This window comes from Lactuca virosa, chromosome 9, assembly GCF_052849685.1.
Source record: "Lactuca virosa cultivar CGN04683 chromosome 9, Lactuca_virosa_CGN04683_v6, whole genome shotgun sequence".
Lineage (NCBI taxonomy): Eukaryota > Viridiplantae > Streptophyta > Magnoliopsida > Asterales > Asteraceae > Lactuca > Lactuca virosa.
In genome coordinates this window covers 145,344,305-145,369,508 of record NC_136434.1, presented here as the reverse complement: position 1 = coordinate 145,369,508, position 25,204 = coordinate 145,344,305, and the positions used below count along the sequence as shown (strand labels likewise).

Here is a 25,204-nt window from a genome sequence, read left to right as displayed (position 1 = left end):
AACATGTACGGGTCCAGCTCCTTGTTCCAAAGTGGATTTTATGGTCAAAAGGTCCTCTAGGAGGCGGTCCTTAGAAACATCCTTATAGTTCTCCATAAGTTGTTGCAACTTGCAAGACCTTAATATATCATCTTCTTGTGTTGTTCAAAGTTGGAGAAACATAATTGAGTTGCCTTTTGCATCAAGTTTAATTTGTTGGAACCTCTCATGCAAGACTTTGAGTTTATGGAAGGACACCCATTTTAGCATTAATATAGATTTTCCACACCTAATTCAAATTGCATATTGTACAAGGCCTAAGTATATACATCTAAGACCATATCACAAGTCACAACCTCCCGCTAGTACAAGCAAAGTATCAGCAGTAAATTTTCTAGACTGTAACATCCAATTAAGTGAAATCCTTGCAAATATGTTGACAAGGAAGATATTTCCCATCTTCCACAGTGGCATATTGAGGTGAAGGTTTCTCAATTTTGAAGCCAATGATCTGATAGCTAACTTTAAATCCTAGAAGCTGTGAATGGTTCATGAGTTTATGAGGTATGCAAATTGCAAGGGTTTTCGACCAACAAATTGCACGATTCTAATAGTTTTCAAGGATTGTAAAATGTAAATTTAGTTGATGCATTTTAATGACTCTTCTTGCAATCTTGCAATTCTATTGCATCTGAAATTGTTTTGGGTTTGAATGTCTTGACAAAAGACTTAATGTTAGGGCTTAAACCTCTTTCAAAACTTTCAAAGAATAATCCTATGCGTCATTAATCTCTAAGATTCCCATACTTATCCACATTATCCTTACTCGAATCCACTTGATGCAATTTTATTGAATTGCTCAACCACATGATTGGTAACTAACTATACAACAATAACAATACGAACTGGATCATATCTCTTCCATACCAATGCTACACAATATTAAGGTTAATTAACAATAAAATGGTAGAAAACTAGAGAAATAGTAAACATGGAATATGATATGAGAAAGAAAGTGGCTTTATTATGAATGAAACTTGAGTGTATCTTTACAACTGAATGGATTTTTATACAAAAAAATCTCTTACAAGTTGTTTAGTTACAAGTTTAGGTCTAATCAATATGCAACCAACGTAGTTACTAAACATATTCACAAGTTGAAAAGGTTGAGTAACAAAATCCTTTAGAGTAACAAAAAGAAAAACAAAACTCGATTGCCTAATTGATTCAGGGTTTTCTATTTGTTTTTTTTGTTTTGAGATGGGCCAGGTTGATCTTCAGGCATATCAGCCCAATCATCTTCTTCATCATGATATATGTTTTCAGCCATCTTCCATATCTGAAGAATGTTATCTTCAGCAACACCAGCAATCACCCAATCTTCATTTGAATTCCATGAAAATTCCGACACTTTACTCGTATGTCCACCATGAATAAACAGCAACTCCGGTCGCCCATCTTTCACATCTTCCGGCACTTGCTCCTCTCCAATCCTACATTATTAAAAAAAACTCGTAATTAACCTAAGGGTAAAAAAGTAATTTCCCTACTAAAAATGCATGGGAGGAGTGAAGTAGTTATATATATACCGACTAATATCCCATATCATGAGTCGTCTATTAAGACAACTAGATGCTAAAACTGACTCATTCTTCGGACTCCATGCAACTTGAATTACCTCGTCCCTAATCATGAGTAGATTGATTGGTGTACACGGAAAAGGGTAAAAACGTAATTTCCGAAAATACATGCAAGAACTCTTACTCGTGACTAAATGTGTAAAGAGCAGTCGTAAGTTTTCGTAAATCGAATAGCTTTACAGTCTTGTCTGTTGACCCCGTTGCCAATGTCCACTCGTTAAAAGGGTTGAATGATAATGACATGACCTAATATTTAAATACATGAATATATATATATATATATATATATATATATATATATATATATATATATATATATAAATTAATAAATATAAAATATACACATATACATATGTATGAATAGTAAATATACATATAATTATATATGTATGTAATGTACCTCGTTTTGATGAGCCATTAGGGTTTGGATAGGTTTGGTGAATGTTGGAGATCGAAGATCAAATATGTGCAAGTATTTGTCATCACCAACTGAACCAAATAAGTATTCGCGCTTTAAATGCCAAGCTACATCTTCTACGACTCCCTTATGAATCTGATAAAAAGGAATTAATTATTGGGTATTAGAAATTAACAAAAACTTGTTTAAATATGGAATTAACTACAATGGAATTAGGAAAATGAATGGAAATGGTCATTCCAAAGGAATGAACATAACGTGTTTGTTTTGCCGGATGATGGAATATGTGATTCCTTTTGTTTTTAATTTTTGTTTCTTATGAAACCGAAGTTTTTTTTTTCTTTGTTTCACCATAGAATTTTGCAAACATTTTTTTTTTAAATGTACCTTTATTTAAATTGAAAATCTGTTATTATATAACGTGAAAGTATTATTTATTTTTAGGACCAATCACAAAAGTGTCAAAATGGGCCATATCACAAAATTCACTTAATATTTATTACTATCTATATTTGAAATATATATTTTCCCGGGAAATTGCTTGATCAGAGACCCCGCTAAATTTAAAATAAAATAAAAATCGCTACCTTTTTATTTTTATCTTTTGCAAAAATGATGTAATTTCGTAAAAACAATATCATTGTTACAAATTTTATTAAAGATTTTTCTATGGTGACTATTGATAAAGCAATTTTGTAAAAAAAAATGTATTTTACAAAGCTGTCTTGCGACAATTATTCAAAGAGATGATCATTTTTATGATTCTTGTAATAATTAAAATAATGTATAGAATAAATTTAATGAGCTTTTAAGATGTTAAATTCTTTAAATCTTGTAATAATTAAAATAATGTATAGAATGGATTTAAAATTTTGCGTTGTGTTTAGAATCAAATAAAAGATTCATATGGAAATTCATTTCATTCTTAAATGTCAACCAAATATAATTAACATAATTAATGTTATGTTTAGACTTTAGACTTTAAATGTACCTTGAAGATTTGCATAGCATCAAGAGTCTTATTTCTTGGAGTTGCATGAACATCCCACAAACAAATTCGAGAATCATCAGAACCACTCAACAAATAACCTTTCTTGAATTTACTCCATGAAAGACCAAATCCCTCAGCAGTGTGACCCTTTAATCTCAAATCAGGTTTGCATTCTTTTTCTCTTTCTGAAGGTGGATCAGATTCAGATGGGTGTATGCGATAATCAAAAACATGAACCTCTGCATTTATCGTCTTTGTGGCTATCACGAAAGGGTTTTGAGGCATATAACGAGCTCTGTTCACCTCTCCATCGTGATTAATTTTCTGAATCACTTGTACCTTCATCAATAAACGCACAATTAACTCCATTATCGAAACTAAAACGCTAGAAACCTAAGTATGTGAGTTCTCATGGCATCAAGATCGATAGCGAATTTCAAACGAACAATCAAACGAAACAAAATCATGGAGACGAAATTAGTAGAATCTAGATACTAACCTTGCCATTGGTGCATCCAAATCCGCCAAGATCAGGGCGGCTATCGTCGTACTGAGGAACGGCGATTTCAGCGTCTTTGACAGGCAAGTGAACCTTAGCGATCATGAGGTAATTAGGCTCGCCGACGGAGGTGTGGGTCCCGAGAATCAACTTCTGTACGGAATAGTCTTTTCCGGCGGGTTCTTCAAGATCAGGGAGCCATTCAACGGTGAGCGACGGCCATTCAAGCGGATGAGTCATGACCAGGTCGTATAAGAACGGGGTGTTCTTCTTCCAAATCTTGTATTCTTCGTTGATTTTTCGATCCTCGGCTTCACTTCTCATATCACCTTCACTTGTCGCCATTGTCAGTGAAGGATTTTGTGGGTAGGTATCGCTATGAATTTTGCGGATTCTGTAAATGGATTGAAAATTTGGAGGGAATGTGAGAGTGGAAGAGGAAGTGGGAGGTTTGTATACAAAATACAGCTGCAAAGAAAGCGGAGAGAGTGAAACGAAATTAACAACTCAATGAATCTTGTTAATTTTTATTGGGTATCCAAACCAAAATGTGTGATTTTCTTTTAATAAACACTAGATGCGAAACCGTATATTATACGGATTGATTAAAACAAAATGTTAAACATGAAAGAGTAAACGGGAAGTTTATTTTGTATTTGAAATTTGAAATAAGTAAAAATTATGAGAAAAAAATTAAAAAAAAAACATGCGAAAAATAAATTAATTAAAATTACGTGTTTAGTTGTTAGACCCGTGTATTAAACGGGTTAATTATAACAAAATGTTAAATACGAAGGTTTAAATTGTATTTATTAGAATTTGAAATTTGAAATTTAAAATTTAAAATTAATATAGTTATTATGGTATATTTTATTTATAGAAAGTAAATAAATGATATAATGGAAAATAAAAAATGAAGTAATGACAAGTGGAAAACAAATATCTCTAAATTACCACAAATTGACATTTGACAAATTGAATGAGAGAATGACATGTGGCAATAGGATTTTTATTTATTAGGGAGTATTGTATATTTTTTGTGAAAATTAATCTTAAATATGTGTCAAAAGATATTATGTAGCATTATCTATTTATAATTTAGGTTATTACAACAAATTATTATTTCTATCGTATTAATATTAATTTAGTTTACTCGTTAATTTTTACAAATTAATGTAAAAACTTTTCAGATAATTGACACTTCCAATTTGCTTTTAATAAAAATTTTGAAAAATAAGTTATAATTTGAGGAAAGCAAAAAAATAATACATATATCTTATTAAAAATCAACCATTGTTTAAAATATTAATCATAGTTGGTTATTTAAAATTTTAATGTTGTTTTAAATGATGGTGTATTGATAAAATTGTTTGTTAGAAACCAAGCTATTGATGAAATGACCTACAGTTTCTTCGTTTTGATAAATGACCACGATCTTCGGAAATGAACTATGAGAGATATAAAGGTTTACCGAAATACGACAAGATATAAAGGTTTACTGAAATATGACTATCATGGCCGGACTCCTCATACATTTTGGACCGAACATCAAACATTCTAGAATGTCTGTAACTTCAGATTGAAATTTGAGGCCAAATGAATTTTAATGGTTTACCGAAATATGACAATATATCTTATTAAAAATCAATATTCTTTTGGAGTGCAAAACATATTGGTGAGACAAGTATAAAGGTTTACCGAAATATGACATGTCACGGCCGGACTCCTCATACATTTTGGACCGAACATTGAACATTCTAGAATGTCTTTAACTTCATATTGAAATTTGAAGCCAAATGAATTTAATGGTTTAGAGGTTGATGCCTTCCAATCCAAAATTCTATTATTGAAAATGAATTCACATAATCTGATAATTAGAGTCCTTGTTTGTAGTAGAGGACAGTGGTAGCAAATAGAGGGTTTTATGCAACATATTTCAATATCATGGATCAAACCGTGTTATGCAAATTATTGATTTGACGACAATAATGTAAATATTTTCTTAATAGTATTAATAATATTTTGTTGAATACAGTAGAATTGTTTCTTGTGAAACATGTTGTCGAAAGTGGTGTTAACCAATTACTTAGTGATGTTAACCAATTACTTACATACACTTGTACAACTCCTATTACAAATTAATTTCCCAGGGAAAACCATTTCGATGGCAATGGGTCATCATGTGCCTAAAGTAATCAAATATCTAATCTATTACCTATTACCTATGACGCTATGACTTCGAGTTATACGGACACATGTGGAGTCATATGTACATGCGATTGATGTTAAGTGTAAAGGTAAGGAAGTCGATGATGATGATCTTGCATATGATGCTAATGAATCAACAAATGATTATGCATACTTGATGTTGTTGGTTGATGATTCAAACAATATTTCTTCATGGAAAACCAATAGAAAAAATGAAGTGTATATTGGGTTCAAATGAAACTAAATCTGATAACGATAATAATGAGTCTTAATACCCCAAAAAGAATAATTCTGCATTTTATTTTTATGCATTTTATTCATCACACAAACATAGATCATTAATAACCTCGATCAAATACATTTTTTTAAAGAGCAATAACCTCAAATACCTCATCACATATCAAATTGTTTCAATTGTTTAAAACCAAAGAAAATTAAGCTATCATTGGAATGGAATTTGGTGAGGAGGGATTTCGGATTATAACCAACAAATATGCAAAAGACAGATCGGAGAAGATTGTCGTGCTAAAGATTGTAAATGAAGTATCAAAGCTACAAAAAGATAAAATTAAATAACTTTTTCAAGTTTGTTAGTTTGTGGACGAGCACACTTAACTAGGGCTGTAAACGAACTGAACATTTGGTGAACCATTCATGAACCGTTCGGCGGAAAGTTCGTTTATGTTCGTTTATTTAATAAATGAATGAACATGAACACAAGTTCTCGTTCGTTTAATTAAACGAACGAAAATGAACAATGGTCTCGTTCGTTCATTTATGTTCGTTTATGTTTATTTATGTTCATATATGTTCAATTGTTTTTTTATTACATTACTATATTATATGTTTGTTTATGTTCATATATGTTCAATTGTGTTTTGTTTATCTTTGTTCGTTTATGTTCGTTTATCATGCTCACAAAGATAAACGAACGAACATAAACAATATAATTTGTTAAACGAACGAACATTAGGCTTTTAACCAACTAAGGAGAAATTCTGTAAAAATGTTGAATTTTATGAAAAAAAAAAATTGTAATCCCACCATGGCCCAAACATAGTCATGTTGTTTCATGTTCTTGTATGGTTAAAACTTAAATGTGTTGAGATAGTTTGACCATAACCCAACTTGTTTAATTATTGTATCATGTCATATGAACCCGTTTATTTTTGTATAGGGTTGGCGGGTGTAGGGTTTAAACCCTGTAAATATGGTGTGTCATATTAGATAGAAATACTAAATAGGTTGAAAGAGTAAGAATGTATCGGTGGAAAAGGAAAAGTGAAAAACATGAAGGAGTAGTGGTTTGAGGGGAGAAGGGGGGAATGGGATTGTGAAGTATAGAATACTAATAAAAATGTGAAAACTAAAAATAAATATCAAGTGGAGTGGCTAATTAGCGGCTTCCACATTACAAAACGACTAAACCCAAAGTTTTATTTTATTTTTTGTTTTAGGCATGTTTAGTTTACCTAAAAGATTAAAAGAAATTGCATATAAATAAACGGATCATTTTCATGTTGAAAGTTTGGACCCTAACGTTACTCATTTAATTAATCGGGTTGCAATCTCCGACCCATACTTGTTCATTTGCGTGTTGAGTTCGTGTTATCTTTCGTGTCGTGTCGAGAATTGTCACTCATATTTAGACATGTCACATGCTACCGTGACTTCAAAAACCTAGAAAACCTATTACCACCGGTTATAATGGTCACTTAAAAAACTATTACCTTTTAACAACACTCATTTAGTTCAATGGTCTTTTTCAAGTTCTTAAGATCGATATCTTATTTAAAATCGTTGTTCATTTTGCAAGATTATGATTGGAAGATCCTACAAAATTAGTTTCCAAATTTGCTCACAAAGTATTGTTTGTGTGGTACCCATCATAACTTATGCATTTTGATTAAGACATCGGTAGTGGAATTAACTTTAACTTTTGGTGCATTAACCATAAATATTGTTGTTGCATGGTGCAAAGAAAACATCTTTAGTAGAAATGGTGATACTAAAGCATTAGATCACAATAAAATTACATGATCGTAACAATATACGCTACTTAATTTGGAATAAGTATAATGAAATGATGATACTGTATAAAGACTTCTTGCAATCTAAACATGTGAGATCCAAATCGGGTTAAGATTTTAAAATCCTAATCAAGGGTACTAGATTTTTTATTTCTCATATCTACATCATTTTTACTGACATCTTTAACATTTTAAGAACAATACGAGATCTTAACAACCAATATACTTTTTTTTTTTTTTTTTTTTTAACTTTATATGGTTTGTTACCATATATATGTTATTATCTTAATCATATTTACACAGAATCGTGGCAATTTATACCTTGCCCATATCAACCTCAGCTACAAGTTACTAATTCAAAAATCTCTACGGCGGGAAAAAAAAAACCAATTTCAGAAAAGTGATCAAATGAGAGGCCCCGCCGGACGCCACCCTCCAACCGAGGGCTTTGTACCCGACCACCGCCTCTCGACTCCAACACCTGTAGATTCATTGAAGTTCAATGTCGGCGGCGGAGGAATCCGCCGAGATTCTGAGGGTATTTTCTCCGGTAGCCGTCCCTCTTCTTGCTACTCCGCTGGCGTTAATCACCGCCGTTCAGCCTCCGCCGTCGTCATTAAAAACCGATCCAACCAAAGCCACGCTATCTCCGCCATCAATTCCTACCTCTCCGAACGTTCCTTCCCGATCTCCTTCAAACTTAAATCTCTCCCAAGCAGTAAAGACATCAACGACACCCTAAAATTCGTTCTCACGCGTCTCGATTATCTGCCTAGTAATAAGATGGAGGATGATTTGCTTATAGTTTTGAAATACTTGAATTGCCCGATTAAGATTAGCAAGTCGGCCTTAAAATCCCCTGGAACTGATCACGTGTTTCCTACTGTTTTAGCGATTCTTCATTGGCTTTTACAGATTGCAATGTACAACGAGCACCTTGTAAATTCCACTCAGTCACAGCCAATTTCTGGAGACAGTCTGTTCTATTATACTCTGAATACTTACATGGATTGCTTAAGGGGATACGATGATGAAAATATCATGGAGAAGTTACAACAGGTAATAATGTCACTTTTCTTCGTTTAATCAAAATACCTAAAAGTTCGTTACGTATGCTGATTTGGGTTCCTAAAACGTTGATAACAGGAGAAAAGCTTTCTGGAGGAGAATATAAAGATGAAATTGGAAGATGTGAAGGATTTGGAGGCAAAGCTAGAGGCAATAAAGTCTGGGCCATCACTGAGGGAATCAAAAGAAGAGGAACAGGGGATGCTGGAAAAGGATATGAAGAAGTTCAATGAATTAATCCAACAGTTGCAGACACATGTTGTGGCTATGGAGAAGCTAATGGAAGAAAAAGAGAAGGAATTGGGAATTAAAACAGAGGAGAGGATTAGGATGCGTGAGGAGAATGAAGAGATGAAGAAGAAAGTGGAAGAACAGGGTATGAATATGAGAGAAGCAGAAAGGTTGAAGAGAGAGTTACAATCAGTGGAAAGAGATATTAGAGAGGCTGAGATTGAAAGGAACAAATGGGAGGAAAAGTATTGGGATCTTGATGCTGCCATGGGGACAAAGTTAAAGGAGCTCGAAGCACTTCAGATTGAATGCAACCAGACTATACAGAGGTACACTTTTTTTGACATATGAACGATCTTTATCAATTATCACAACCTTATTGATATTTCTGGTTTCTTTTAGGTTGAAACTAGGAAATGACTTCCAGTATGATCTGAATGCAAAAGGGTTAACACCTGTTGAGGTTCTTGGGATGGATTATAAGTCAACACTGAAACCTGCACTAAAGTCTGCTAGTGATGATGTAAAGAGAAGTTCAATGGAAAATCTTGAAAGTTTGATATCTCTTCAACAATCATCCCGTGACATTAATTCAAAGATTGATGCAAAAAGAAATCGTATTGTTGTACTTCAATCACGAATTGAGGAAGTAAGTCCCAACTATTGCTGTTTATAAGTCCTTTTAAGTACTTTTTGCAAACATTTGGGAATGTTTGATTGTGGAGAATAACAATGGACTTTACTGTTGCTACCAATATGGGTGATGATGTACTTTACTTGTTGCATATTGCTATCATTGAGGAAATGTAAATACATTTCTATTATTGATCAGGTGGAAACTCGAATAAACTTGATAAAGAAAGAAACACAAGATTACACCTCACAATGTGCTATGGAAGCTCGGAAATTGGTAGAGAAATTTGAAGTTGATTCTCATAAAGTGGATGTTGTTGAAAAAGAAGCTCGTGAACTTGTTAAGGTAATTCCTCAATTTATTTATTTACTTTTATGTTAATTATATGAAACAATGATGAGGAATGGATATTAACAATAATGTGTGTTATTCATTTGTGAAGAGTTCAAAAGTGAAGTTAAAGGAAACAATGATGCAAAATGAAGAAGAAATTGAAATGTGTGGTGATGAGTTATTGACATTGATTGATTCAGTGTCGAAGTGTAAAGAATTTATGGTTTCAAAAATATCAAAAATGAAAAATGAGATTTCGGAAACCGGTGTTGATATAGCACAAGTTCACAAGGCATCATTGAAAACTTGTTTATGATATGTTTTGTTCTTTTGTTTTGGTAGTTGATTGAAATCCTACTTTTAGTCTTTATTAACTTTAAGAAATGATTCGATTAGAGTTTGTTTATTGTAAATTGAGAATAATAAACATACCTTTCAGGAATAATTTAACATATGATTCGGTTAGGTTTTTTTTAGATACAATGATTATGGTTATTGCATTTGTATGTAATTATTAGAGTAAAATATAGTTTTGATCATTGTGGTTTGCCCAAATCATCAGTTTTGGGCCTAGTATTATGATTTGATCATTAAAATTTAATGGCTTTTTTATTATCCAACCAATTAACTTCAAAGACTTTTCGTTATCCCCGATTAACTTATAAATAAGTTTGCAATTTTAACTTTCTTCCACACAAAAAGAAGGTATCATGTTGCCTTCTTTGAGAAAATGACAACAAGAAAGCAACAATGACATATTCGAGACTCAAGGGTAGCAACACCTCATCTGAGCTTTATGGTTTTTACAATGCCGTGTATTTCTTCATTAAAGTCTTTCATGTGGGTTATTTCACATTTGTCCCATAATGTTTTCCATTAGACCTATTGTTAATTATGTCGAACACGTCGACATAAATAAGTTCATCCTAGGCATGCTTGAAGCATTACACAATGCTATTGGTTGGAAATGGATGAGTCATTACTCATCGAACTACAAAATAACACTGACATCGATCAATTTTGTAATATCCCAAATTTTCAACCAAAATTTTCTTTTTGAAATATAATTTAAACAACCAAAACCATTTTCTTAAAAGTAACAAATATCCATTGGGTTCAAATATCAGAAAAACATAATCAAGAGTCAAATGAAAGTCTCAAAATCATTAACAAAATACGAGTACAATCACGTCGTGCTCTTTCTTTTCTCACACCTAAAAAACTATATATATATATATATATATATATATATATATATATATATATATATATATAACGAGTAAGTGCAAAACTTAGTGAGTTCCTTACTATACCACATACTCTATCACATATACATTGCATAACAATTATAAGCTCACGACCAATACGTTAGTAGGCCTATATGCTCACAACCATCATCCCAACTGACTTTTAGGCTCCTAACCATCATTCCATTTGGGCCTATAGGCTCATAGCCAACACCACAGTGTGTCAGTAGATACACAACCGTCATCCCATCTAACATATAGGCTCCTAGCCATCATCCATTCATTCCCTTTAACATGTCACATACCATAACAAAAGACTACTATAGTCTAATCACATATATGTATGCTAACAGTACACAAGCACCGTACCACAAACAAGACATACCATGTCACATATAATATAATGAGCAAACTCACCTGAATCTGAAAGTCCAAGTCTCACACACAAGTAGGTTTGTCAAAAAGTCCCTTGGGACCCCGATCCCGTGGGGGCCCCGTCCCGTTTGGGGGTATTTGCTGAAAAAAAAAACCATGGACGGGAGCGGGGGCGGGGGCATGGTTAACCCCCGTTTTAATTTCGGGGGCGGGGGCGGGGGTTGGCAGTCCTGTCCCGAAACCCTCATGGGTGCCCCATTAGTAAATTATATATATTTACATATACTAATTATATAAATATAATACGCAATATAACGATTTTTACGTACCAAAATTCAATAAAAAAATATGTTTTTAAGTTGTTTGTAACATGTAAAATTATGCTATAAATAACTATTTGTTACCAAAAAGTAGTTTCTTTTAGCCCAAACAATAACTTCTTTTAGCCCAAAATCAATCGGGGGCGGCGGAACAGGGGCGGGGGCGGGGGTAAGAAAGGGAATTCGGGGGCGGGGGCAGGGGTAGAAAGGATGGAGATTTCGGGGGTGGGGGCAAGGGAGAGGGCAGGGGAATGGGGGAATTTTGGGGGCGAGGGGTGGGGGACGCAATCCCCTTCCCGTTTGCCCCCGTTGACATCCCTACACGCAAGAATCCTCAAACAAACCGACTAGCACAAGCCACCTAAGTTCACCATTAGACACATTACATTAACCGTTACCACCCAGAGGTTAAACCTCTGTCCAAAACTCCATGTCAATCAAAGTTTTACCAAAAGTAAAATTGGTCAAAAGGTCAACGGTCAACAGTCAACGTGTTGCGACCACTACAGTCCAAAATAGTCGCAAACCAGACCAAGTTTCGCGCTGCGACCAAGCCTTGGTTGTGCCGCGCTTCCAGGGAAGAACAACGACTTCTTATTAAGTGCTTAATCTGTTAAGCGGCTATAACTTTCCAGAAACCTTCTAGGTAGGTTCTTAGTGGATAAAAAAATTCAAACTTTATAGTCATGCAAGCCCGTAACAGAAACCCTAGATCTAAAACAAGCCAAAAAGGCTAAGGTTTTCTTGCATGATTCAAAGAGAGCATATGCATGCACTTTTTCACTATATTGAGTCCAGAAAACCATCTAAAACATCCCACCAACCTGGAGTTTTCCAAACTTCATTGAAATCATACCAAGGGACCAAAGTGACTATAACTCTCGATCTAGAAGCATAGAGTTATAAAGATGCAAACTTGAACACTTACAAAGGTTATAGAGATGACAAGAAGGTTGGAACTCTTTGGATCTAGTTTCTCTTGCACCAAAACTACAATCTTCTTCTTCAATTAACACATCAAAGCACCAAAAACTCAAGAATTGATGAAAGGAGGCTAAGGTTTCTGGAGTATGGAGGTTGATAAGAGAGGAAAACTTAGACGTTAGTGCCTTTAAATAGGGTCCAAAACCCGAGACCAAGGGTTTTGATCTATGGAGGAGACGCGTCACGACCCACTTAAGGTTGCGTCGTGACTTATCAAGATGGCACATGTCGCGACCAGCACCTGATCGCATCACGAAGTCGCCCAAAACCCCCTTCCATATTCCATAAAATTAATAAATAACATACCCAAGAAAAGAAACAGGCATTACGAATTTAAAGATAACATTAACCTCTTCATCAAGTAGGCTTGTAATGTCCTAAAACCACGATAAAAATTTTCATTTAAAAAGACATTTTCATAAAATCCATAGAATAATTAAACATTGTTTCCAAGCCAAAACCATAGAAATCAAAGTATCAAAATCATCTCCTAAAACATAAATCAACATGAGGATGTGTACGATCATGTTTTCGCCTTGCCCTGATAATCTGAAGTACCTGAAAACATTTAAATCCACAATCAAAAGCCAAAGTTTAATGAGCTCCCTCAAAATACCCCCACATAATACACACATAATGCATGCACACATGAGCCTACAATATGGTACTTTGAGGAACTCACTAAGTTTTGTGCTTACAGTTATGTTTATGGTTTCAAGTACTTCCGATTCGAAAAGGAAGAGCCCGACATGATGGCACAACATCATCCCCTTATGATTTTCACATTCTGAATAATTGTACTCTGATGTTTTGAATATTATAACTGGATGTTTGATTTTGAACAATTTGTATACGATTTGGTAAACTTCCAAATGAAAAATTTTATCATTGTTTTTGGGATGTTACAATTTGTGCCTGAAATCTTATTATGCCCAAGCTCTTGGCACTTTCCACACCTCACAGTCCTAAGCACCTTTAACCTTTGTGAGGGGTATGGTATCTTGTGATTCAGATGCATGCTTCACTCTCTTTAGTTTGGGTCTTCTAGGCATCCTTCTAACTGGGTGTGGTAATGGTTTAATAAACTCAACCCTTGACCACAAGTTGTTTCCACCTACATGTAGTATGTTCTCCATATATGTTGCAACATATTTGTCCTTGTGGAACCAAGAAGAAATGAACTGAATTGGATCTTTGTGGATGAAGTTGATTGCAGCTTGACCATGAACACATGGTATGCCAAACAACTTCCACAAGTTGCAGGTGCAAGTGTGAGTAGCTAAATCCACCTTGTATCCTATATAGCCATACCTTGTCTCAAACACATCACCTCCACTTGGCACCACTGTCCACAACCTACATACAAAACAAACAAATTACACACATAAACAATAAATAATACATTTGGATACATGCCCATAAAAACTAACATTACCTCATATATTTCCTAAATTCCTCAATCTTCAGTTGTATGTTAGGCCTATAATTACCCCTCCATTTGGATACCTCTTGACCTTGATGATAAAACTTTTTCATAAGGAGAATCCTTATTTCCTCAAGCATTGTAAATAGAGGCTTCTTCCTCATTTCTTTGAAACATTCTAAGACCCCATTCTCCACTACTTCACAAGCATACCCATGAGAAAAGAAGGCTATGCACCAGGTTTCAGGTTTCCTTGCCATAAGATAGTTGTATCATGTTTCTGTTATATTCTTTATCTTCTCCATTATAGCAAGAAAGTCCCCTTCCACTGTATTCATAGCTGCTTCCCAGAACAAATTCTTCAGCTCCAATCCTTTGTATTTCTTCCTGAAGTTTGCAAAGATGTGTCTAGCACATTGTCGGTGCTCAACATGGGGGAGTAGGTTTGCCACAACCTGTAAAAGTCTTTATAATTAACAAACAAACACAGGACATGTAAAAATTAATGAGTGTTACATAGAAATATATATATATTGTATACTAATATATGTTGTATGTACCTTGTGTTGGTCTGAGCATTGCCAGCACCAAGATCCAAATCATCAATCAAATTCTCAATGAACCAGGTCCAGTTGTCCTTATTCTCAACATTCACAATTACCCATGCTATTGGGTAGACATGGTTGTTTGCATCTCTCTTAATAGCAGTTAAAATCTCCCCCTTTACATGCTCCTTCAAGAAAATACCATCTACTCCTATCACCCTTCTACAGCCTCTGTTCCATCCACCTCTGAAGCCTTGAAGCCAACATAAAACTTCTTGAAATAGTTACACCCCATATTATTTTCTACCCCCACCAAGCAAGTTGTACCCGGATCAGTCAACCTAATTGCAACTGTATAGTCCCAAACCCTGGTATAGTGGTCTTCTAACTTCATTTCTACCATCCCCAATGCAGTAGCCCTTGCTCTTTGGCATTGCCCAACAGATACACTCACTGAAAACCTTTGTAGCACATCTGCTTGCATCTCTAGCAATGTCATTTGGGCTTCATGATTACATCTTTCAGGTAGTGTTTGGCTAACCAATTGCTAGTAACTAGGGAACCAAAGTGATAATTCCTAGCATACAGATGAATTTCATTACAAAATTTAATCTAGAATCCCCTTTCATTGTACTTCCATCCAGCTGCAACCGTAAATGGGCACTACATTTTTTTATTGTCACTACTTCCACTACCACACTTAGCTATAACCCCCACTCTATCATTTTTTTCAAAATAAAGTTGGTATCCTCCATGGACTGCATAGTTTGTTAAAGCAAACCTGAGTTGAGCAGGGGATTCATAACAGTCTCCTAATCGGGGCCTCATCTCTTTCCAGTCAACGTTGGGATCATGCACCATATATTCGACGCCAACATCTTCATCGTCCTCATCTAAGTGGGCATGCTCATTTTGTTGGCCACCAAGATTGTCTCCATCATCTACCATTCCATCAATACTCCTTTTTAATATGTTTTCGTCACACAATAAGTTAAGAAAATGATCATTACATAGTTTTGAGGGGAATTTGAAAGTTTGTTCAAAAAAAATCCAAAAAGCTAAAGTCAAATGCTTCATTATCGGAGTCGGAGTCTAGAAGGTATGTCTTCTCAGTGACCTTAGGCCCTTTAGGCTTCTTGGTTCCAGAAGTAAAAGTCATTTGTTTCATCAAAAAAGCAACAACTTGTTAGTTCAAACTTGGAACTCCATAGACGAAGATAACCACCCTTAGAAGCATCAATTTCTTGTTTCCATACACGTACCTTCCTACTCCATCTTACTTCAACGATTTTGGAGCTTCAAAATGCAAATTTAGGGACTATGAAACTCTTCTCAGCGTCAAACCCTTCTCGAATGCATGAAACCCTTTATCAGTGATGGTTCGTGACCGGATAGTACAGATAACCTGCTCGTCACCGGGTATTAGCTCTCAAGTGATAATTCCACAAAAATATTGTGTCCACAGTCAATGAAAAATTACAATCAGGGCTATTGCCAATTTAATGGCAAAAATATAAGACTTTTATGATATTAGTCCTATTATTAATACAAACATTTTATTAAATAAAAAATACATTCATAACACATGTTTATAAATTATTACAAAGTATTCAAGTACTAAAATATAATTAAAGCAATTATTAATTTAAAATGTAACCATATAATTAAATTAACATAAAATATATAAAACTAATCATGGAATAATGAAACTAAATTAGCAATGTATCAAGTATAAACATCAAACTTGTAGAACTAAAATTGACATGTGAAACTTTCCATTTTTACTGTTAGGAAATGGAGTTGGATTGGAGTATTTTGACTGAAATCCCCTAAATCTCAACAAATTCAATGTGTACTATTGAATGCTCATCAATAATACAAGTACAACATGTTCTCTCTTGTCGTAATCATTAGCAAACCATGAGAGTAAAAATGACGATTTTACCCCTTCCATGATAGATCTCCGGTTTGCTTCACTCACTTGGTTTTCTGTGAGAGGTTAAAAACGGGAGAATACGTGTGTCGGAGGATGATAGTGATCATGACATAAGTGTTAGCAGCAAAGAACAATAAGCTTGCTGCCCAAAGCTGTAAAAAGACTTGTTTGCCCTTGAACTCAAGCATATAACCCCAAAACAACCAATGAAGTTGAGCTCCAATCCAAAAGGATATACAAAAAACACCTTCCCATTTGAGCTTCATTTTGGTCCATGGCAGTATCAATGGCAACAGACAGAAGAACCACACAAAATACTGAGCTGTTATCACCTGTAAATAACTACAATATCACATATTTATATCACCATATCAAAAAAAAATTACTTTCATTTCTTTCTATTAATTTCTTTACCTTGTTAAATGCAACAAACGCAACAGTTTGAACAAAGAAACAGAAGGAAAAATCATGCGCGAAGCGGAACACCAGAAGAAGCTGCACCATCAACTGAGGCAAAAAGGAGACGAGTTTTTCCAAAACCGAAAATTGGCGTTCATAATTCAAATAAATATGATAAAAATAAATGGAAAAATTATGTCTAGGATCCGTTCGTGTTAAATGGTACAACAAGGCCTCATGTAAGAACTCCCATTCGTATAAATAAAAGAATATTCCCGTGAAAAGGAAGAATACGGATGCTGATGTCAGCGAAAACAAGATTCTTGATCTTGAAAACAGATTGAAAGATTTGGTGGGGCCCAAAGTGAGATGTGTTTTGGGGTGTTTTGAATTCCAGTTTGTGATAATGGGCTTTTTATTGGGCTTGAAAAGAGAAGGATCAAGAATTATGAGGATAGGAAGGGCGTAAATTATCGGGTAGATTCTCATGTGTACAACAAGCCCATACCAAATTGCACCTTGAAAAAGATTACCTACAAAATAAAATATAGATTTTTCAAAGTAGAATATTGTAATAGGAAGAACTAAAATAAAGAATTTGATTATATAGTAAAACGTGGTATAATTAAAATTTGTACCTTTCATAAGACAAATAATGACCCACAAGATAATGGCACAAACAATGGGCTCACAATTGCCACGTGTTCCAATTGTGAAAGTGAAAGGGTTGAAAAGCCAAACAATTACAGAGTAAATGCATAAATTTTCAGGCACTCCACGAAGCTTTAGAATCTTACGTATAAAGTATCCCACAAGTAAATCTGCAGTTTACTAACAATTACAGAGTAAATGCATAAAATATAGATTTTTCAAAGTACAATGTCTTTGAAGTGAAATGTCTTTTAATAACAAAAAGAAATGTAAGTAAGATGCTCTTTTTCCATGAAGATAATCATTTTTGTTTCAAGAAATTGTTTACCTGAAGCAGCAAAGAGAAACTTTCCCCATGATTGATGAATAAAGGAATTTGGTGTGAGAATAAATGCAATCAAAGGAGAGTAACGATATGTGGATCTTTTGTAAGGGGATTTTCCAGAAACTATTAAAGCAGCAGCATCTGAGAAAACAAGGTAATCAACATCTGTATACCTAACTTCCATATGAGTATCTTGCCATTCTCCATAGACAATTAAGAAGACACGTAGAAAGGCTGAGAAAATTATAAGGGAACGAAAATTCAAAGCTTTCATTGATCCTTCAAGCTGCAAGAAAAGATCATATAAGATTAGCAACCATTGATCGATATTGTATTTGAAAAGTGCTAGGTTTAATGTCAAGATTACAAATGTTCCATTTGTTTACCATGTTTAGAACTTAGGGAAAACTAGTTTGAGTCTTATGTGATTACTGGAGAGCCTTGCATATACAATGACACTTCAATTTGTATTTGATTTCTTTCTAGTCCAACACCAATGTACTACTGCACTACTCGCTTCTTCTATGAGGCATTATTTCAAACAGTTGGTATGCATGTTGTCCAATTGTCTTATGCATCACAGAAATCACACAAGATCTATCGCAAGCCCACAAATATAAGATGAAAAAAAATCATAATCGATACATAACGAACAAGCTGAAGAAAAGGTCAGGAAGAATGATTTCATCAAATCACCTGGGTGTACAAATTAATGACGAATCTGACCCACTTCAAAGAGTCGTGCAAAGTTGTGACGTTGATTTCTTTGTCATAGCATCTGGAGGACCATTAATCGTTATCAATCAAAGAAATCTGAAGAAGTTGGTAGCTACGGACTTCAGTCGAGCTGAATTTGGAGAATATGAAACCCCTGATCTTGTAATTCTGAGAAATCTAAGAATTTAAGAGCGGAAGAGCGCATAAAAGACGATAAATGTTACCCTTTGGCCCCTATACTTTGAAAATAATAAAAAAATGGCGGAAACTGAAACCCAATAAAAGGGTTTACAAATTTGCCGCGACTTCAACCACATATCAAAATGGGTCACCAGATTTCACCTCCACTGCCATTGACAGCAAACTTCCCCCTTCTTCAACGTTCTTCTTGTTTCCTTGACCATCTCGTTTTCCTTTCATCACCCATCAAACACAGATCAATTTACTCATCACCCAGAAGATCGTCGTTATCCTACCACAAACCCTCATGCCATCGAATTGAGAAGAACGCGAGATTACAGAGAGCCAGGGTTTCTTTCTTTCAGTCGACGAAAAGTGATGGGTTTGAGAACAACCTTAAACAGGAGCTTCTTGAGACTATAGCCCCACTCGATCGTGGTGCCGATGCTACTCTTGAACAACAGGAGCGCGTTGATCAGGTTTGGATTTCGTAATCCAGTTGTTGAAGCAATTGAATGGGTGATTTAGTGTTATTTCTTTGCTAATGTTTTAACAGGAATTCGAACTCATTGTTTCACATATACCATAGCATAAACATTTTGAAGATCATACTTTAATAATTGTAGAAATTACTTAATCCTCCTTGATATTGTTCAGATTGCACGTAAACTTGAAGCAGTGAATAAGGTGAATGAGCCACTTAAATCTGAATTGCTAAATGGAAAATGGGAGCTTCTATACACAACATCTCAATCAATCTTGCAAACAAAGGTGACATTTTATTCAAACACAAGATTTCCATTTCACTGAAGGGTATTTTGGTCTTTTCATTAGAAGTCAAATACTTTTATTTACCCATCATTTTTTTTTGTAGAGACCTAAAATCTTAAGAGCAAATGGAAAGATTTACCAGGCAATCAATGTGGACACTCTCAGAGCACAAAATATGGAAACTTGGCCATTCTTTAACCAGGTGTTTATAAATAAATAAATAAATAATATTAATATCCTTTAATTACAACAAAATAAGGAGAATCTTGAGGACTAAAATCATCTAATACATTTTTTTTCAGGCTACTGCTAATTTAGTTCCTCTTAATGCAAGAAGGGTTGCAGTCAAGTTTGATGCATTTAAAGTGTTGGGATTGGTAGGTGTAAACATGTTAAATGCAAGAAATAACAAGTTACTTTCATTGATTTGTTTATTACAATATTATAATTGGGTAATTTTTCAAAGTACAATGCCTTGATAAGAAAAAAAAAAGTGAAAGTACAATGTGTTGATTTGTAGATACCTATAAGAGCTCGTGGAAGTGGTCGTGGTCAACTGGAAATAACATATTTGGATGAGGAGTTAAGGTACAAAAAAAAAAAAACAAGTTAAAGTACAATTTTGTAAATTGTAACAGAAAGAAATGAAAATAGAATTTTGTAATACACAAATATATGAAAGTATGTTGTGGTTTCTTGCATTTAGCCCTTTCTTCAATGATTTGATATTGTTCTTGTAGAATATCAAGAGGCAATGAAGGAAATTTGTTCATATTGAGGATGGTGGATCGAATGTATAGAGTCCCTCTTTAAAAAAAAAAGTGTCAAATTTACCATAGTTTGAGCATGTTTGTAGAAGGTCAAATATGTAATTACACTTTGACCATGGAAGGTCAAATGTTTAGTCAAGTAAGATGTTGATTCTTTTGTAAATTGTACACAAAAATATATAAAAATAGAGGCCTATGGTGAATCTTGTAACTGTTACTTTGTTATTATTGTATAAAAACAATATATTATTCGTTCAATTTAATTAAATATAACGAGTTTAGAGATTTAAATAATGTTTTTGTTGAAGTCAAACATCAGCTAGACATGATCACCTCCACCTTTATCTGTTTTGGAGTCTCCTCTCTCTTCTCAAAAGGTCTTGTGGAAAGAAAATCAAAAACTCTACATATCTAACGATTTTATAAAAGTATTGTATATTGCATTATACCATACAATTTCTCAAATACATTTAGATCATCCTTTTATGGAAAAGTTATTAAAAATCAACATCAATATCCAATTATCCATGCTATGACTTCAAAGAGATTATTATTTAATTCGTATATATTTACGAAAAAAGATCTCCATGCTATGATTTCACACTTGCATCATGTGGGGATTCGGTAAGAAGGATCAATCATCTTTAAAACAAACAAGTTTCCCTTATCGCCCCTTGAGACCCTATAAAACATAGTAACAATATATGTTATCTCAAGTTTTGAAAGATTTGAAATTTATGTAAATATTGAAAATTTCACCTCAATTCTTCATCCAAATATGTTATCTCAAGTGAACCACGAGCTGAATCGGATGCTTTAACCGGTATCTATATGAAAGATTCATCAGTTTATTAATTATATAAATCGTGCATGGATTTTCATTTTAGACAAAATAAAAAAAAATGAAATAAACATATCGATGTAATTAATAAAAAAAATCTTACCAATCCCACAATCTTAAAGTAATCAAATTTCACTGCCACCTTTTTGGAGTTCACTGGTGTTAGATCCGCTGTTACCTAGAGATAGATGAAAACAAGTTAACATAATAAATTTGTTGCATGTTATTTTTTTAGTTTGTTATGAAGGCAAAATGACAAATAGGTCCTTGTAGTTTCGATATGAATGGAAGACAATAGATATTAAAAAAGATTAGTAAAATACCTGGTTAAAGGTAGGAAACGATTCCATATTTTGAGCTCTAAGTGTGTCTACATTAATCGCTTGATAGTTTACACGTGACCTAAGGAACTTGGGTCTCTATAAAAAAAAAGGATACTTGTTGAGTAAAAAAAAAAAAATGTTTTTCTGTAAATCAGGTACACAACAGTCTGCTAAATAAATAACTGACCAAAGATCAAGAAAAGAACAAAGGTAAACCTTAGTTTGTAGAATGGATTGTGAAGTGGTATATATGAGTTCCCATTTTCCATCTAGTAAGGGAGACTTGAGAGGCTCTTTTGTTGGATTTGCTGCTTCAAGTTTTTGAACTATCTAAATCAAACAATTTAGGTCCAAGCTAACCACAAACACAATAATAGATCATGAACTTTCATGAATTTTTTTGGGTGAGATACAGAAAAATATAACCTACATTTCATTATTTTATGGATTTAGCTACTTTAAGTGTCTTTTTTAGTGATTACACAATTATATTTTTTGACGTTACGTTTTTTAAAGTATAAAATATTGTATCTAGTTGTACTAGGTAACATTTTCTACATGTTAGAAGTCAATGCTACTACTAGACAGATGGAAATTTGACTCAAATAGTTAAAATTTGGCATAAATGTTTGTATCTTTTCATAGTGTTTCTTTTGTGATGTTCCATAAAAGTTCAATGCAATTTTGGTATTGAAAAATAGTCCTTTTGAGTTTTGACTTTGACCCTGTATACGTTTGGGGCAATGAAGATCAAGAATCCAGACAGAGTATAATTCAATCCCAATTGTAAGACGAGAACCCAGATCATTGAAAGAGTTGATATTTACAAACAATTGTTTGCTATTATCAGATAAAAGAAAAAAAAAACTTTGCAATTTTGATTAGAATGGAAGGCTGACCTCCTCGATTGTCTGTTGGTCTTCAGCGGAAGCTTCAGCGCCACGATCAAGGGGAGCAATGGCGTCAAGAAGCTCTTCTTTAATGGGTTTGGCATCTTTGGGTTTGTTCAAGAAAGAGGTTAGAAAAGAAACATTGGTCCTCCATTTTGAGATGGGTGTTGCTGAAAAGAGGTGGTGGGTGGTGGTAAGTTTGGCCGGAAAAGTTATGGTGGAGAGGGAGGAATGAGAGTGGAAGAGTTTAGGGAGTTGGTGTGTGGTGGTGGTGGTGGTGTTGACGGCGGTTGAGGGAGTGGATAAGGCCATAGAAACGGGAAGAATTGGTGGTTGTCGATGGTGGTAGTCTTTTTTGTTGATGTGGGTGAGATTTTGTCAGCCAAATGGTTCGACTTGATTGGGAGAGTGGTTGGTTGTATAAATCATGATTTACTTACCAAAATTCATATTCACGTGATATAAGAATTGATATTTTCGTATGTTTTCACCGTGTTATATTTAATTATCATTACTTAATTAGGATTTTACTTGCCGTATGTGCGTTGAAATGATAGTAATGAATTTAAGTTGAATTCTGACTTTTATATTGATAAAAGTTAGGTATTTATAGTAGATAAAATATATAAGATCGGTACCACAAATTAACTCCAATTTATGTTGTCGAATGAAAATGTTTTATATGTGACCAAACTCATTCTTCGAAAACATACATAAAAATAAGAACGAAAACGTACACAAAATTTAAGTTGAAATGTATAAAAAAAATGAATTACTACCAACACGTACATAAAATAAGCAAGCAAGATTATTTTGTTGTAAGTTAACAAATGGAAATTTAGATAATCAAAAATCTATTATATGCATCCGAATCATACATAGGAAGGGTATATAAAAATGTCACACCTCAAAACCGGAACGGCGGAAACGTTCTGGGGTGGAGGACGTCATGTTTAGCATCACAAGACATGCATCATAGTAATCAAAGTAATGAACAACCATTTCATTAGAAAGAAAGTGTTTACAAAGTGTGTGTTCACAAAACATAGAATACATAAGCAAATAACAAACAAGACTTGAAGCTATACTGCTCCATCTTCTGAATCCCAGCACGAGTACCTGTCTACTAGGCTCCTAAGAATACAAGTTATTTGAAAGAGTTGATCAGCAATTAAGCTGGTGAGTTCATAAGATTTTAGTGATGTAAGTATGTTGTAGAAAGTTGTTGTAAAATGTTGTGGAAAATGTAGTTGAAAAATGTAGTAAGTTGTAAGTTCTGTTTAGAAAAGTTCGTCTGTTCCTCTTAGAAAATCCTATATTTCCTAATTTAATGAAAGATACGTAAAAATGATTCTACAATCCTTTCTATGAGTACTAAATGGATACAAGTGATATAAAACTCAGAGTAAACAAACAATCGACTGTGCGCATCTGCCATAAGCTCACAACCAAACAAAGGACAGGAAGTAAGGCGGATAGCACACATCCCATTATTTGTTAGATCATTGTTGTATATAACCCTGGCGTATTCACTTGTTACTCATGGAGTTAATTGTAATGGTTCCTTTATATTTAATGAAAAGATTCTTTAAGAAAACCCTTATTCCTTATAATAAAATGGTGACCACAGTGATTACTTCTATAATCACTTAGTTTATACTGGCTATATATGATCTAATATCGAATAGATAGCTAATTGGGTGAATCTGCCCTAAGCCCACAACCAAACAAGGAACAGGAAGTAAGGCGGAAAGCACACATCCAACTACCTATTGGGTATTAATGATATATAACCATGATGTATAAACTAAAGTATTATAGAGTTAATCACCTAAGGTCCTTTAAGTTTATACTGGTTTAATAAAATGGAGTAAACCCTTAACTGGTAAGTTTCTAGTTTTGTATACCAAAAGTTCTGATTTGGAAAGTATGTTTTATACTAGAAAACTGTGCATTGACTCTGTGTCCTATGACTTGACCCATACCTGGTACCCTTATGATGACTTATTGTATACTGAACCTATATATCTTGAATCGAATAGGTAATAGACTGGGTGAATCTGTTCCAAGCCCACAACCAAACAAGGAACAGGAAATGAAGCGGAGAGCACACATCGTATTACATGTCGGATCCTATTGATATATATGTATTCTTTGATGTATACATTAAGGAATCATAAGGTTAGCATTATGGTCCTTTCTACTAAACGTAGCCTTCTACCAAGGCATCTAATGTTATGTGTGATTGTTTCTTTTATGAGTGTGTATTTTCCCAAGTGAGACTATCTTTAACTAAATATAGTTTATACATTAATGAATATGTGAGAAGATCACAAAGTAAATGTAATAGGGAAAATAATTTTTTCCCTCAGCAGTGACACTGCTGGCTATAAAGTGATAAAATATAGACTCCAGGTAGTATTAAATGTACAATACACCTCGGGGAGTCTTTTTGCCTTTAATCCTTAGTCGGTTA

At 34.0% G+C, this 25,204-nt stretch overlaps 5 protein-coding genes across 7 annotated transcripts; 2 read left to right on the top strand and 3 right to left on the bottom strand.

Moving 5' to 3' along the window:
- Positions 1 to 1,216: 1,216 nt before the first annotated feature.
- On the bottom strand, positions 1,217 to 3,872 carry LOC145139887 (histone-binding protein MSI1-like). The gene is made up of 6 exons (XM_079073559.1): positions 3,528 to 3,872; positions 3,029 to 3,367; positions 2,020 to 2,172; positions 1,744 to 1,865; positions 1,569 to 1,664; positions 1,217 to 1,472 (listed from the first exon to the last, which is right to left on the bottom strand). The coding sequence occupies exons 1-6, from the start codon at positions 3,870 to 3,872 to the stop codon at positions 1,217 to 1,219; spliced, it is 1,311 nt and encodes a 436-aa protein (XP_078929685.1).
- A 4,301-nt stretch (positions 3,873 to 8,173) lies between these two features.
- Positions 8,174 to 10,347, top strand: LOC145139886 (kinetochore protein NDC80 homolog). The gene is made up of 5 exons (XM_079073558.1): positions 8,174 to 8,824; positions 8,912 to 9,393; positions 9,467 to 9,713; positions 9,897 to 10,043; positions 10,141 to 10,347. Exons 1-5 carry the CDS (start codon positions 8,174 to 8,176, stop codon positions 10,345 to 10,347), a joined length of 1,734 nt encoding a protein of 577 aa, XP_078929684.1.
- Positions 10,348 to 16,607: 6,260 nt separating this feature from the next.
- PNT1 (mannosyltransferase family protein) lies at positions 16,608 to 19,269 on the bottom strand. Of its 3 annotated transcripts, none has more exons than XM_079070058.1 (6): positions 18,933 to 19,257; positions 18,623 to 18,833; positions 18,240 to 18,522; positions 17,899 to 18,081; positions 17,276 to 17,793; positions 16,608 to 17,193 (listed from the first exon to the last, which is right to left on the bottom strand). In XM_079070058.1, the coding sequence occupies exons 2-6, from the start codon at positions 18,623 to 18,625 to the stop codon at positions 16,903 to 16,905; spliced, it is 1,278 nt and encodes a 425-aa protein (XP_078926184.1). In that variant the 5' UTR covers positions 18,626 to 18,833; positions 18,933 to 19,257; the 3' UTR covers positions 16,608 to 16,902. The 3 variants fall into 3 exon arrangements, with proteins under 3 accessions (XP_078926184.1, XP_078926185.1, XP_078926186.1); XM_079070060.1 differs by having other exon boundaries at positions 16,908 to 17,203; positions 18,933 to 19,269; XM_079070059.1 differs by lacking the exon at positions 18,623 to 18,833 and having other exon boundaries at positions 18,933 to 19,253.
- LOC145135855 (putative plastid-lipid-associated protein 4, chloroplastic) lies at positions 19,252 to 20,885 on the top strand. The gene is made up of 6 exons (XM_079070061.1): positions 19,252 to 19,612; positions 19,791 to 19,904; positions 20,008 to 20,106; positions 20,207 to 20,281; positions 20,425 to 20,492; positions 20,645 to 20,885. Exons 1-6 carry the CDS (start codon positions 19,277 to 19,279, stop codon positions 20,715 to 20,717), a joined length of 765 nt encoding a protein of 254 aa, XP_078926187.1. The 5' UTR covers positions 19,252 to 19,276; the 3' UTR covers positions 20,718 to 20,885.
- Positions 20,886 to 21,092: 207 nt separating this feature from the next.
- Positions 21,093 to 23,163, bottom strand: LOC145135856 (putative plastid-lipid-associated protein 4, chloroplastic). The gene is made up of 6 exons (XM_079070062.1): positions 22,738 to 23,163; positions 22,055 to 22,168; positions 21,839 to 21,934; positions 21,619 to 21,693; positions 21,434 to 21,501; positions 21,093 to 21,356 (listed from the first exon to the last, which is right to left on the bottom strand). The coding sequence occupies exons 1-6, from the start codon at positions 23,038 to 23,040 to the stop codon at positions 21,284 to 21,286; spliced, it is 729 nt and encodes a 242-aa protein (XP_078926188.1). The 5' UTR covers positions 23,041 to 23,163; the 3' UTR covers positions 21,093 to 21,283.
- Between the last annotated feature and the right edge of the window lie 2,041 nt (positions 23,164 to 25,204).